The sequence below is a fragment of the Agelaius phoeniceus genome, chromosome 5 (genome assembly GCF_051311805.1).
Source record: "Agelaius phoeniceus isolate bAgePho1 chromosome 5, bAgePho1.hap1, whole genome shotgun sequence".
Taxonomy (NCBI): domain Eukaryota; kingdom Metazoa; phylum Chordata; class Aves; order Passeriformes; family Icteridae; genus Agelaius; species Agelaius phoeniceus.
This window is the reverse complement of record NC_135269.1, coordinates 21,003,177-21,019,019: the sequence shown is the minus strand read 5'-3', so window position 1 is coordinate 21,019,019 and position 15,843 is coordinate 21,003,177. Positions and strand designations below refer to the sequence as shown.

The following is a 15,843-nucleotide window of genomic DNA, read 5'->3' as shown; positions in this document are numbered from 1 at the left end:
CTTCTCTCATTCACCAGCCCTGTGGTGAATCCTGTAGAGCCACCAAATTACAGCCTAAAAGTTCAATGTTTGTCCAGATGGATGTATCCCAAGCACTTTCCCCAGTCTCTATGTCAGTGAATAGGTTGATTTTTCTCCTCTACCCCACAGAGCTTACTTTTTGTAAGTCTGTGGTCTTCTCTGCCAGAGTTGCTGGGCTTTCCACTTTCTTCATTCTGGAGGGAAAGCTGGTGTCTGGGGTAGGGGGGAAGGGAGTGCAACCACCAAGTGACACAGCATGAATTTCTGCTATTATTATAAATATTTACTAACAGGTCCTGTAAAAAATGAGGAAGATGCTGAAGATTTGCTGTTCTCTCCTTCTCTTAAGTTTGCTCAGTGGGCTACTTAGTGCCAATCCTGGAGTCAAAGTGAGGATCACCCAGAAGGGGCTGGAGTATGGTATGTGTGATGCTCTCATCAAGAGCTGCTAGTAGCATTGCCTTCAATACTGAAGTGGGAGTAAATGACCCCGTGGCAGGCTATAAAGGAAAGTTTAAGAGCATAAAAGAGCAAAGTCAGTAAGCTACTTGACAGTATTGTACATCATATCAAGGTTCACCTGACCTCAGATATTGAGCCAGATAGTTCAGCTCTTGCCATGACTAGGAGTGAGACCTGAAATAGCACTGCCATGTCTCAAGTGAGATACCACCTTCTTGCTGATTCTGTGTCCATCACATTTCCTAAGCCAGAAACACATAACTCCCAGGCACTGTCAAAGGCAACTGAACTGATCATTGTTTTCCTGTAGCCAGGGAGGTTGGGCTGGAAATCCTGAAGCAGAATATGGAGAAGGAGCATTTCCCTGATTTGACTGGCCATGAGAAATTTGGGCTTGGTAATGTCAAATACAACATCTCAAGGTAAGTATTCTCTCTGGGGGCAAATTGTGTTTGACTGAAATTTGAATCCTGTTTTGTGTTCATTTTGACTTATTAAATCCATTTTTAAAAAATCTTTTCTCTCCCGTTTCTTTCTCATGCTCTAGGATACATGTTACTGCTGTAGAATTACCCAGTGCTTCCATCTCCCTCCTACCAGGGTCTGGGATAAAACTGGTGATTGGAAATGCTTCTCTAACCATTGATGTGAACTGGAACATAAGGACCTGGATGTTGTATGTACAGCTTTGCATGTTCTGGGGTATTTTTCTTGATGAATAATATAAAAATGCAAATTTTAGTTTATTCTTGTGACCCCTTCCTTGTAAAGGTGCTCTTTATCAGCTGGCAGCAGTAACCCAGGAGCACAGACTGGTGCTTCTGACAGGTCTGCTGGTGGGAGACAGCCCCTGCACCCTCAGACATCAGCCCTGATAAAGAGTCCATGGCTGAGAAGCACTGCTGCAAATAGCACAGGACTGCTGCTCTAGCTGAATGCTGTCATTGTCCAGCCTGCCAGCTAATGACACATTTAGAAAAGCTGTAGTGTGGTGGGTCACAGTCTAGTATAATAAACCCTCATAGTGCAGTCACACTATTAGAAACTCTCTGTTATGCCACCAAGAGATACAGTTCAAAAGCTGGTGGAAAATGATGAGCAAATGGCAATATCCTTAGAGCAATCTCCACACCTTCCTAGTCCCAGGCTGTTTCAGAGGAAAGAAGTCCCTCTTCCCCACATTACCTGTATTGCTAAATTGACTGAATTACAGGAGTCTCTGATCTGCACTTCTGCCAGGGACAGCAGGGCTGCATGCAGGGGGAAGGGACCTGGGACCTGAGGGGTGACACAGCAGGAGTCACAGTGCCCTCACTGGCAAGCACCCGACACAGGCAGGCAAAGCAGAGTAGTGGCAGTGACCAGCCATGGGTCCACATCACCAGGCAATTCCATAGTGAAGAGGTGGATTTTTTTCAGTTTTTATTTATTTTCACTTGATGCAGCAAAGACAGTGGAAGAGGCACAGTGCACATTTCAAAAGTGTTTGTTACTGCAATCCTTTCAACACCCCTGGATAATGCAGGCCCTACATCAATAGCCCTCACCAGCTGCCGGACAACTCCTGGTGATGTAGATATCAAGCTGAATGGGAAAACTGGGTAAGTGGAAGAGATCTGTATAAACATTCTCACAAAATAACTGTCACTGAATGGCACAGAGACAACTTTATAAATTAGGGCACACAGAACTGCTTTTAGGCATCATAAGGCAGCACAGGTGAGAACTGGGGTCCCAATAAAGCATTAAAATGGTCAACATTGATATTTGGCCTTGTATTTACACACAGTAGAAGATAAAGAAAGAATCAAACAATCCCTTGTGCTTCTTCAGCACTTTCAAACTTCTGCTCTAATCTTCAACTCTAGGTAGAAGTTATGAGGTTGTACTATGCTTCACTTCTCCTACTCACAGTGCTATCAAAATTGAACAGAAACAGACTGTCTATTAACCCTCTGGATACAGCCCCATGAAACAGTATCTCATTATTTTCTTGTATTTCTCTCACTGTCTGAATACCACTCTTGTCACCTGTTTGGGGGAGTTGTTTTTGTTTGTTTATTTTTACTTGTTTTGGAAGTTTCTAGTGCAGAGACCATTTTGTACATATAAGATGGTGGTCTTCTGAAGAAATCCATTTTTTATAAATATTAATTAACCCAGGCTGACATGCATAGTGCTGAAATGATCATCTTCTAAATGGCGGCTCTCTGACAGGTTTTACATTTCAAAAAGGTCCCATGTGTAACAGAATATCACACTAAGAGGCCATTAAATTCATGTTCTGCAGAGATACCTGATTTCCCCTTAGTGACCATAGTACTTGACCCATTAATTGCCTTCTTCCTTCCCTCTAGCTTCCTGCATAACTTCTTTATCAAGTATCTGAAGAAACCCATTCACAGGAGCTTGGTCACTAATGTAAGCTTTTCACATTGTGTAGGGGAGGGGTGTAAGGAGGATAGCATTCAGTCAGTGATGTGAACTTGGCAAAGGAAGAATTAGAAAAATAATCCTGTAATAGTCCTATTCTGGTCTGATCAGCACAGTCATCATTTTGCCAGCCAGAAATTATTCCAGATAAAGTGACAGGTTCATAGCCAAGATACTGACACAGCTATGTTCAACCTCAGTAGCAATAGGGATGGATAATGTAGTTATTTTTCCATTCCAATGCAGAATAAGTCCCTGCCTGTGTACCCACAGGCATCCTGGGGCTTGGGTTATTTTTATGCTTGGCAGACAAAACATATACTGGGCAACACATAGAGAAATTATAGTATATCAACTGATAGTATGACATTTTGACTTCATTGTAGCAAAAGGGTGAGTAGCTCTGGTGACAGCCTGCCCAGGGCCGCTGAGAGGGAACAGAGCTTGAGATGGCTGTCATTCTGTCCGGGGGTTTACAGTTGGACTCACTGATCTTAAGTGTCTTTTCCAACCTAAATGATTCCACAATTCTGAGATCTCTCCTGTGACACCAGTATGAGATCTGTCCTCGCACTATTTAAGGCTGTGGTTTTGTCACCCCCACCAGGCTGCCTCTGGAAACGTCCCTCTTTTTTGTAGCTCTGACATACAACACACTTGCATTGCACCAACCAGATACCTTGGGGATCCAGTTAGGTAAAGAGAAGCCAGATTAGGTGTTTTGATAAACAAATGCTGCAATGTGTGTCATGCAGCAGAAAGATCTGCTAGCACACATGTAAGAGGTGCTTATGCATCCATGGTAATCAGGCCATAACTTGAGTGTGCTCTTATTGTAGTCATGTCCCAATATCAGAGCTGAGATCCAGTTGATAGATGGAGACCTCTGATCACTGAATGGTGAGTCATCGGTGATACCTTTTCCTTCTGTTTTCTCTCTTCTGATCAGTGAAATTCTCCCCCTTCCTTAACAGCAGCTGTTTAGCAATGCCTCCAGGAGTGGTATCAGTCCCTCTGCTCCATCTGCTCCCTTGCATACAGAACCACAGTTAACTAAAGGCTGGGCTACTTGAGCAAGAAATATGTGTTTCTAAGAGCCAAGGACTTGGTAGCAATTCTCAAATTGCAAGTGTGGCAGTGTGCACTTCTGTTATGAGAAATGCCACTTAGAGGCCACACAGTTCTACTAAGACAGTTTTCCTTTACCATGCTCCAAGTCATCCTGCATACACAGCACTTTACAAGCTGAAGCCTGTTCTCCTAGCCTGACTGGAAATTAAGTTTTACTTACCTATTTATCAGACTTGCCAGAGACAAAAATGGAAAAGCTCCTTTGCAAAAGCCTTCTCACTTGAACTACTTTGGGTTAGATTTACAGGCATTTAAGACACCCAAAGTGTTGGTGTGCAAAACAGCTATCTAAGCAGATCAGGCACTCTCCTGGGAAAGTACTTGCAAGTTACAGCTACTTGGGATGCTCTTAAAACAAAAAATCCCAACACCTCCTTATGCCCTGAGGCACTGATATGGCCATCTCCTTTTTGGGGTTAGACCAAACTTACTTTCCACAATGAGAAAACAATAGACAAACTAGAGAAGGCACTTTACATAAAGTCTCAGTAGAAACATCAACTCTTAGGTCAGAATGCATATTAGGAGGTCCCTGGTTGTGTTTTTCCCTACTCTCTGGAACAATTTGTGTCATTCTCTTTCAGAAAAGACTTAGTTTTAAGTACACATAGTTTGACTTAGTTTTAAGTATACATAGTTTGACTTAGTTTCAAGTATACATAAAATTATGTAATTGTAATTATGCATACATAAAATTATTTCTATGTTTTTTGTAATATTCTGTGTCTTATCTACTACTCTTACAGCTGTAATGCAGATTGATGATATGGCTGAAGTAGTCTACTCCTTAAGTGGCTTGCTGGCAGTATTCCAAACATTCATTGACCTGGACTTAAAGGTAGTTGCCTGTAGTGCTGTTTGCCTACATTGCTGTGGGTTCCATTATTCTATGAGACACTTTCTTAGGTGACCATGGTTGTTGTTCTGAACATAAAGGCTCACCATCTGAGAAGACAGACATTTCAAAGCATTATTGAATTTGTTACAGTAATAATTTGTAACAATCCTGTTGGGCAATGAATTCTTTAAAAGCCACATTCTTTTCTTTAAACTGCTTTTGAGCTGGTTGTAAAAAATAGAGTGCAGTTAAAAGACTAAGCAAGACAGAAAAGAAAGGGAAAGGAAAGAAAAAAAGTTATTAAACCTCATCTTTCTCTCACTGTTGATTATAGCTGGGACTTCATTGTTCAGTCAGTCAGGATAATTTTTCTATACATGGGACTATCTAGGTGTGTCTGCTGTTGGATAAGAGAGAAGAAAGAGCAAGACTATCAGAGCAAGAATTAAGCCCCTAGCTTCTTGAATGGGAAGGCAGAAGACCCTTTCAAAAGCATGGGAGCCCAAGGAATGCTGCTGAGTCTGTAGACTTGAAAGCTTATTTCAAATTAAGGAAAAAGTCTCCTTATGTACTGAAAAAATCTGACTAGTTCCTGATTCTAAAATGACTTCATTGTCATTCTGTATAAGGTGATTTGATTGAGGGTAGTTGTCATTATTATAGTATCTGCGATCCTTAATTAAGTTTAAGCTGCCTTGTGCTTGGTTCTTTACAAAGGCCAAATGAAAAGGCAGTCTTGTCACAAAGATCCTACAAATTAAGTATTAAAAAAAGGACAACAGGGAAATAAGAGAGGGGGAAACAAAAAGGAACAAAAAGTTAGTATCTGCTTGTGTGGTAGACACTGGTCTCAGCACACCAGCTCTGCAGCTGCTGTCAAACTCTTCTGAGTATTGCAGCAGCTGGATTTTAAGCAGGGACTTGAGTCAAACTAAAGATGTAAAATCATGGCTGTTCCAAGAGCTACTCTTCCACATAAGTGGGGAAATATACAAAGACTGGTAATTCCAGCAAGTGAGGATTGAATGGAGAGGTCACCTACTGTGATTCAGCACCTTGTAAGCATTTTGATAGTCCTTAAAAGACAACAGGAACTTTAGAGCTAGATGAGAAAATAAAGACAGACAAAATACATTTGAGATTAAACAGAAACAGAACTAATAAAATGGACATAAAAAACTTTAAACTTTATATGTCTTCATCACTTCCAATCAGTTTACTGATTTACTTCTTTGTTTCATCTGTATGCATTTGGAAGTATTAGATCTGCAAGGCTTGGCCAATATGATGGCTAATGCAGAAGACAACATAGGCATTTTGGGTTTGTCTGACATAACTTTCCTCTCTCATAAGCCTTTTGTCTGCACAAGTTATCACCTTGATTCTGGGCACAATACAGTGCTGATTTTGACCAAGAAAGACCTCTGGTTTTACAGAACAATTTTGTAATTGAGACCATTGGATAGCTCTTAAGCAGCAGTTCTCAGATTTAAATTCCTAGAGATGAGAAAAGGAGAAAGGAGGACCACTAGTCACATTCTTCATGCAATATTTAGACTCTTAATTTAGAGTGTGGCCTGAGGTGGCAGACTGTCCTTGGTGACCAGTATCACAAAAGACAGATCTTAGGCCTCATCTGTGAAGATGTCCAAATGCTGGAACTTGCCTTCACCACCTGCTTGAAAGCACCAAGCCTTCAGGGTGTACTACAAAGCCTGCATACTCATTTATATACCAAATGAATAGCCAGGGCAAAGTCAAGGAAAGTACCATTCATTGTCTGAAGTCATGGTAAAGTTATATTTTGATTCTGGTTTTTTTTATCTCTGACAATAACTTTTAGGGCGTAGTCTTCCCAGCTGGAAACCACACTGACTCTCCCTACATGGCAGCTTCCTTCACAATCCCAGACCAAAGTGACTCCATGCTGTACCTTGCCTTCTCTGAGTATTTCTTTCAGAGCTCCTCATTTGCTTACTACACCGCAGGGGCCTTCAACATGACCATTGCAGAGGAGGTGAGCAGGACACAGAGGAATGGGGTCAGAGTGGCCCAGTTAGGGCTTTGACCTGCCAGATGTCAGTATGTGGCCATATAAAGCTCTCAGTTGGTCTGTAGAGTCCTGGGACAGATTATAAATACTAGGGTATTGTTATTCTCTTTTACTTACACTCTATATAGATGCCTCAGGCCACAGCCAGGCATCTATATAGAGTGTAAGTAATGCCAAGTTCCACTGAGCCAAGAACCAAATACTGCCAAAAAATAAGGAGTTTGTAGACCTGAGGCACAGAGTTCTCTAACAGGAACAAGAGATCAGCTCTGGAGAATTTTGCAGCCTCATTGGCTGCTTTCTAAGGGATCTTCTTAGAATGAAAATACTACAGGGGCCTTGTAAGCAAAGCATATGTCAAAGCACAGCATCTGTGGCTTGAAGGCTGCCTGACTTGGCTAGCCCGACTGCAGGAGGTTCAGTAAGTCCCAAAACCTATAGACTGCAGGCCAAACTATAATGATGTTAAGAATTTGCTTTCTGAGGGATTATTTTGGCATGTATTATTGGGAAGCTGCTTTAAGTGTACCGAGTCTCTTAGGAATATTTCTGAGAGGAACAAAATCAAAGATTAATTGAAATGACTGTAATAATGCATTCAGAGAAAAGCTGACCATGAAGGTCAAATCTGGTAACTCATTTGTTTTCTCTCTTTTATTTTTTCCTTCAGACTTGAGCTATTTTAATATAAACACAGAGATATTTAGCAGTACCATCCCTGAGGTGAGTATCATTACTTTCACAAAGTCTCAGGGAAGCCACCCAGTGTGGGTGTCAAGACACCTCACTACTGGTGCATCCCAAAGGCTTCTAGGGCCAGCAGGGCTCCTGCACTGGAGAAGCAGGCACACGTGCGCCTTGTAACAGCAGAGCAGATGGGCCTTGTCACTTCCCACCCCATGATGAGTTGAATGACTTGCACTGTTACCAAACATAATCTTGGCCCATAACCTTGCACATCAATCTTTTCTCTGGGCACCATGCCCAAGCCACAGCTGTTCCTACCTAAAACCAGCTCCATGCAGGAAAAAGCTTCCAGTCATGAGTTCTGCTTTGAGAGACATCCAAGAGCGTTCTCAGCTCAGAAAAATCGCCTTTCTCCTCCCCAAACCTGCTTAATTCTCTTTACTTTGCTGCTGACCTGTGACTGATGAGCAGAAAACCTGGGAAGGGACCATGTGCAGGAAAATGAACTAACAGATGGACAGGAAACATTACATCCTATGGAACAGACAAGGCAGATGCACAGGATTTCCATTTATTTTAGGTGAAGGAGATGAATATAACTTGACAGAGAATATGAGCATGCATGGTTTCCACCAGCCTTCTGAGACAGGATGAGAAACCAAAAATGAGCAGAAGAACCCTTAGGCTATAAATGCAGAGGATGGGTGAAATCAAATAGTTCAAAGTACTTCACATTCTTGTTTGCTTCCCAGATGTTATTAAGTTCCTTCCTCAGAAATATAAGAATTCTCCAAGGGTAGGCATGTATGATGTTCTCCATAAAATGCCATGAGCATTGATGCAAATATTCCACCCCTTCTGTTTTGAATATTGAACTTGTGAGCCTATTCACTCTTTAGGCAATGAACAGAGTGAGGCTCCTCTGAGGACAGTCCTGAGGAGGAACCGTCTCCTGAGATGGGTGAATTTCAAAGTGAATGACTCCTGAGCTCTTTTATTGTGCGACTAAATACCACATTCAGGGTCCATTTATCTCCTCTGTTCACTAGCTAGTATTCAATTTCTCTTGAAATAATATGGAAAAATTTGTATTCCTCAAGTGGAAGGAACTTTTCACTGCATTCCTGAGTGGCCAATACTGTTAATTTAGCACCACAGAAAACCTTTATTTCCTGCTTACCTGAAAGAATCTTATGTTAACAGCTGTCCTTAACCTCATCATAAGGAAATACTTAAGAATTATTGCTTCAAAAGTGAGAAAATGTTGTATTCTGATCCATTCGATGAGAAAAATGTTTTTTCTTTTTTTTTGTCTTTGAATCTTACAGGTAGCTAAATATTCAATTACACCCTACCTAGTGATGTTGAAGCTAATGTCTTCTGAAATCCCTACCATCAGCTTACAGCAGGATTCCTTCACAGAGGAGATTCAGGGCTCTGTGGAGGTGTTGGCCATTCTGCCAGACTCAACCACCCAGTCTCTGTTCACACTGACCATAGTAAGTACAACAAATAAGGTGACATTTAACTCAGGGTTAAATATGTTTGTTCCTTCCTTCTTTTAAAACTCTGTACAAGAAACAAAGAAAATGCCAAATTTCTAGTACTTAAACATGCACATTCCCCTACACAAGGGAATAGTCACAGGTATAGGCATGACCTATACCTGTGTCACAGGTATAGGCATGACCTCAACTAACCTATAGGACATTTCTGCAGCAAAGAACATTTTCCTACAGATGGACAAAAATCCCAACATGTAGTGGCTCTGATTAAGCAAGGTTTTTTTCTTTGCAATGACAGTTCTGCAAGTGTGAGTCATGCCTCTTGGCATCTTGCTCATGGCTTTGATTAATGACATCTCATTACCTCCATTTCAGCTCTTGTCAGTGCCATTCAAATAAACAGACATTTACTGTGTGCAGCCTTGCAATGAGAAAGCTGCATTTACCTAAAACAGCTTCCATGCATAACTGAAAAGATGGTATTTATGTGTTTGTGACTAATTCATAGAAAGGGTCCTGGGGTTTTTTATGTCTGGTAAACCATGGTTTCTTTATTCTGCAGGCAGCCAACACCAGCATTTCCCTGAATATATTTGATCAGAAATTGATGGGCTCGCTATGTTTGAACAGGTAATCCAATCTGGGATGAAAAATATTTCCTTTGGAAAACAATGTTAGCAATCCCAACATTAGTAGTTTAGACATACGATCAGATAACTGTAAATAAGTTTTGCTGGTAAATTCACCTGCATTAGATTATCTTAATCTGGCAGCACTTGTACAGATTAGAGGAGGCAGGAAGCTTCTCTCTGACAAGTGCAATGGCCCCAAGGGGCTTCCCACCAGTGGACCGCTGCAGGGAAGTGGTCTCACTAGACTTCCCTTCTTTTTACATTTACTCTCCCCTCTGAGCTAGACAAACTAAGCATCCAGGGCAGTTTTGATGACCATAAATCATCTGAGAATTTCCCTCATCACTTTCTGTCTGGCAAGATGTCATGGCTTTCTAGACAACCTGTGCTACTAAAGAATGTCAGAGCAGTCCAGGGCACAGTAAAGAACCTGGGCCCCTGCAGGTTCCCTATGCAGATATTCTTATTGCAGACATTATCCAACTAAACTCCTGCAACTTGGAAGGGTTCAGAAAGCTGGAAACCAGAGGCTAGGCCATTTACACATCTAACATGTCATATTTCATGGAGAAGAAGCTCTGTGTATCAGGACCTCACAACTGGGAATTGGGACTCCAATTTCATAAAAGTCCCTAAGAAAGACACGGGGTTAAGAACATGCAGAGTTCATCAGGGCAGAGGGATGTTAGGAATTTAAGGAGAATAGTGCTGTTAGCATTTTCTGCAGTAATTTTTTAAGAGGAAAATCTAGAGTGTGCTGGAAGCTGGCCTTGAGAACTCAAGTACTGGTGCTGAGGAAACTCAGAAATCTTTTGTTAGATACAAGAGCAACTTAGGAAATAAGTATTTCATTTTGGAAACAGAGGCAGTAGCAACAAAGCCATCAGTAGCAGCAGCACCACACAATAAACAGATCCTTCCTTCCTGGTAAGACTCACATGAAAGCATTATGCAGATGTACCAAAATCTTTGGAAAATACCTGACACCCTACAAGTCCTTGGTAAAATCAATTGTCAGTAGGATTTCCAGAACAATACAGAGGGAGAAGCACACTCAAATTGCTGGCTGCAGCTCTTCTAGCACACTCTTGCATGGATGCTCAGCAATGCCCCAAGAAAACCATATCTTTCTCTATGTAGCAGTATGCAGTGGGTGAAAGTGCTTCAAAAAAAATCTCTGTACAGATGCTTCCAAAGACCTGGAGCCCTACAGCATGACTACACATGATTAGAATAACTGTGTTTATCCTTTCTTAGTGACTCATCTTGTTTCACTTCTTTCCCTCAGGATCCAGTTCTCCCTAGCCCACTCCAGTGTTGGCTCTTTTGAGGTAACTGGGTAGTTGAAGCATATAGGAAATGCAAACTAAGAATATCAGTGATATCAAGGCTAAAGAGTAAGCAGCTAAATTTTATCAGTATTTCTAAATCATTTGGCTTCATTCCCAAGTGGCTCTCTTCCTGTCTTCTGGCAGCCACCTCTCTGTTCTTGCCCCAAAGAGTTAAAAGTAAACTCTTAGGGGCAAGCTAGTGCTGTGCAAATGAGACATTCTGTAGTTGCCCCGGCTGCAGTAGGAAGAGATCTCTCGAATCATCAGGGTGAAACAGAGCAGAGCTGAGCTGCAGCAGCAGGGCAGAGCTGAGCTGCAGCAGCAGGGCAGAGCTGAGCTGCAGCAGCAGGGCAGAGCTGAGCTGCAGCAGCAGGGCAGAGCTGAGCTGCAGCAGCAGGGCAGAGCTGAGCTGCAGCAGCAGGGCAGAGCTGAGCTGTAGCAGCAGAGCAGAGCGCCATCCAATGGTCACAGGGATGGCTGAGGCACAGGCACTCCGTGGGTGCTCATCAACGTGCTCAGAATTCTGGCAAGGAGGGGGAGTCAAGATGTTTCCCTCAGATGCCTGAAATAGTGCAGTTGTAGCCTTGCAGGGGAAGACCCTGCCCCCACAGAGTCATTTCATTCTCAGTATAATCAATCAGTTCCGAGTAGCTGAGGAGAAAGGATTAAAACTGTTCTGGTCCTGCTTTGCTATTGGTGATATATTATCTCACAAATAAAGCAAATAGACTGTTTTAAATTAAAATGTTGGCCAAGCATAATGAAACACATTTGCATTTTGCATCTCACTTCCTTTGCATCATTCCAAAACCTTAAGATTTGAAGTTCACTTGAACTTATGACTCTTGAGGCCAAAAGAGAACTGGAAGTTGATTAAGAGCCTACTAACTCTACCCAGGATTAGGGTACAACAGCTCTTCCACTATCAGGAAATGATGGCTAACTCAGTTTTCTTGTCTGTGGCAGGTCTTACTTCTGGAGAACATCCTATCTTACATTTTACAGACTGAAGTAATTCCATCAGCTAATGGTAAAGCTGTATTTCAAAGCATCAGCTAAAAAGCTTCCATCAGAATGGGTTATTCTAGGAACTTCTACTGACTTTCTGATTAAGTTGTCAGCTCCCATTAACTTGGAGTAGAAAATGACCATCAGCCAATAAGCAGTGTAAGGTGAAGATTGTAGGGGTGTAAGTGCTCCCTCTCACTGTTCTGCAAAAAGGGCAAAAATCAGTAGGAAAGCAAAAATTCATCTGCCTTCATCTCAGTCTAGGTGGTCCTGATGCATCGGGGAGAAAAGCAAAATCTCTCTCATCTGCACACCTGCCTGAGGCCACTATATGTGAAATACATTCCTTTTTATTAGACCAGAACAGAGCTTTTGCCTCTCATAAATCTTATTTAAGGCCCTGGAGGGAGATACAGCTTTCTGTCAACCCTCTATACTGGGATGAACATCACCTTCTTTAGCTAATGGATACAAATGGGAACAGGTCCTAATGATGGTAAAGCTGTATTAATAATCCCTCAGGGATCATTAGGGACAAAGCACTCAGTATGTAATGTGTTGAACGTTAAATCCTTGGTTTGGCTGCAACACTCTGCCAAGAGAGAAGCACTTGTAATTCTTTTTTTCCCATTGCTAAATGAGCATCTTAGCAGCCTCCCAGGATTGCTTGTGAAGACTAAGAGGCTAATTGTTATAAATGACCTACAAGTCTCTGGATAAACAGTGTTGTTGAAGGGCAGATGTTTATTATCTTTCTAATGCATACCTAAATCATCTTTTGTCTCTTTTTTTAAGCTAAACTGTCAAAAGGATTCCCTCTTCCCAATCTGGCCAATGTTACCTTTACAAGACCTCACATTACAATTGTAAAGGTGAGATTTTGATACTTATGAAAGATTTTCCTTTATAAAAGGTTATCTCTCTTTTTACTTTTTCCCCTAGGCATTTATTCACTTTCTTCAGTGCCAGAAATTTGCTATGTTGGAGCTACTTAACTAATAAAAATGGGTTTAAAATGAGGTCCCTAGTAATGGCAAAATTCTATTAGAAACGAATGTATCTTTCTTTGAGAGGAAAAGTTAGAACTGATTATATAACTATGAAGTGATCAAGTGTACAACTTTTTCAGCCTTCTAAGTTGGAATTGAGTGTAAAAACGGGCTTGACATATTGTTCAAGTTTGGCCAACCACATCAAATTAGAGTTATTGCTATCTCACAGTCTTGTTGAATACTTGGAATATGAGAGGGAGGAGAATTCAATTTTGTGCATCTAGGATGCCCGGATTTTGTTAATAATTGGTGATAATCACTGAGGCTAGTAGCCAAAAGTAGCTAGTGAGCCCTCAGAAAATAGTTTTTGCCTTCTGGTTATCCTTCTCCAAAACTAGCCCTTAGTTTGGGCATACAGAATGTTGCTGGGTAACCAGTCAGTACAAGGGCATTGCTGACAAATTAATGCCCAGAAAATGAGTAAGCCTTCTGCATTTCTCCACTTGCTTAACAACTTCTCAAAGTTATTTTCAGTTTTTTCGAAGTTTTTCTTTGCAGAGACTTCTAAATCTTTGTTAGCTGTTAAGCACAAAACACAGCTCAGGAAAGGAAATGCAAAGGTTGTTTTTAATTGTTCTTTGCCTCCCACATACCTGGTTCTCTACAAAATATAATTGCTCAGACAATGCTTTCAGTGGCACTCACTGCCAACAGTCTTATAGACTAATTGTGAATGAAGGATTTTAGTGATTCTGCAGTGCCCATTCCCCCTCACGTTCTCTCACCAATCTCCTCATCAGTAACAATGGAATGAGAGACAATACAGAATTGCTATGCCCTACCAAAGTGAATGAGATTCCCATTTAAAGGCTAGAGTTTAGGCTCTAGTTCTAGAGTTTTCACTTTCAGTCCCACTCTGATGGCTATGGTCAACAGAAGAAAAACAATTCTTACTTTTCATAGACAGGCTGGATGGTGCTTTGAGCTACCTGATCTAGTGGAAGGTGTCCCTGCCCATGGACATGCCCATGGCTGGAAATAACCTTAAAGAGCATCCAGTTCCAACCCCCCTGCCCATGGCAGGGAGGTTGGAACTGAGTGGTCTTTAAGGTTATTTCCAGCCCCACCCATTCTGTGATTCTGTGACTGTGATGAGCTGCTCTCTGCAGGCTTATTGCTCTGTATGTGCTGACACTGGGGGAAGCTTTAAGGACAAGTTTACATTAAATGGCTAATTCTTAAGTGGCACAAATTAGGTAATCTCTTGTGATCCTTGCCTAATTGCCTCAAGGCTCAGATGAACCTTCCTGAGTAGGCTGTACAATCTTTAGATTCCATTCTGTCACTAACATGGTGCAAAGGGATAGCACCCAGGGAAAGATGGAGTCCTTTTGCAAAGTTCAAAGGACAGAGTTGAATAAAACTTGTTACTTCCAAGGCTCAGCTCTTCTCAGTACATTTTTAGACCTTAAACACCAAGATCAATTTGAAATTAAGAAACTCCAAAATAACATGTTCATTTTAATTCATAGTATGTCCATGACTGTTCTCCTCCCTGCAGGGATATGTGTTGATTTCGACTGATGTCCACTACAAACACTACAGGAGAAGAGAGACCATGTGTTAATCATGAACTTCAAATCAAGTCAATAATGTGACTCTGAAGACTAAACACTGTCCAGTTCTGCTGAAATGTTTAACTTGAGCTCTGACAACCCCCATCCTGGCTGGGGGAAAGAGGGGTGCTGGGAATCAAAAAAAGCTGATGGAATGGTTAGCTGGTGTAATGGTGGTCACAAGCAGACCCAAGGGAAAACATGTAACGCATGCTTGACATTTATTTGTTCTGTAGTTTAACTGATGCAAAAATGTTTTTAAGATGAATGACTCTTTTGAAATACACTTTTGTCCATACACTTCCAGAAGGATGCTGCAATCTTTGAAAATTAGGAAAAGTACATTGTCAAAATGCTGCTAGGGCAGATACAGCTGCTAATATATTTCTACTCTAACAAGCTTAAGCACTTCCTTTCTGCACACCATGCATGAAGTAGGGAGTGAGCCCTCTCCAGAACTGTGGAACTGTCAAACTGAAAACTGTCCCAGTTACAATGGGAAGTAAAATCTTTGCAGTGTCTTAACATAAATCTTAATATGCAGAACAGGACCTGAGCCAGTGGCACTACTACTTTCCATCTTTCCGGGTGACTCTTCAAATCTGTGTGCCTGTCATGTGCTCTCTTTAGTCTCTTTAGTGCTGTTTAGCCAGGTTAGATACATTTAACTCCTTCAGTGTTTCTGGGTAAGACCTCTAAATCTAACTCTCTGACATCTTTTCTCTGAATTGAAGATTAGATACTTTTCTTACTTCGTTTCTGTATGGTATCTTACCCTCTTTCTTTCTCCTCCTTTTTTTCCAGTACTTTATTCGTGTGCAAATGGGAACACAGTTCTGCAGAGGGCCATGCCGGCCCTGCAATGCGTAGGTGCTTGTGCTTTGGCCAAACCTGGACGGGAAGCCGGCTCCGGCCTCCCACGCACCTGTTTCCCTGCGATGAGAAACAATCAGCGATGGGGTGCAGGCAGCTTTTGCTGTCCGGAGCTGAGCGAGCTCATCCCACCTGCTGCAAGGCGGTACCTAAACACCCCAAAGGTACTCTGCCCGGGGGCTCAGCAAGCACATGCACTCGAAAAAAAATACTTGGGGTATTTCCACACAAACTAGCCCCACACAAACTTTCCACACAAGC

At 41.8% G+C, this 15,843-nt stretch overlaps 1 protein-coding gene across 1 annotated transcript; it reads left to right on the top strand.

The window, feature by feature from the left end:
- The first annotated feature begins 326 nt into the window (after positions 1-326).
- Positions 327-14,971, top strand: BPIFC (BPI fold containing family C). The gene is given in 15 exon segments (XM_054632169.2): positions 327-441; positions 794-905; positions 1,031-1,159; positions 1,929-2,084; positions 2,841-2,904; positions 3,756-3,816; positions 4,794-4,885; positions 6,729-6,911; positions 7,617-7,661; positions 8,954-9,124; positions 9,693-9,760; positions 11,051-11,093; positions 12,060-12,123; positions 12,897-12,973; positions 14,655-14,971. Coding segments are annotated over 15 exon segments (1,446 nt in total). The 3' UTR covers positions 14,721-14,971.
- Positions 14,972-15,843: the final 872 nt, after the last annotated feature.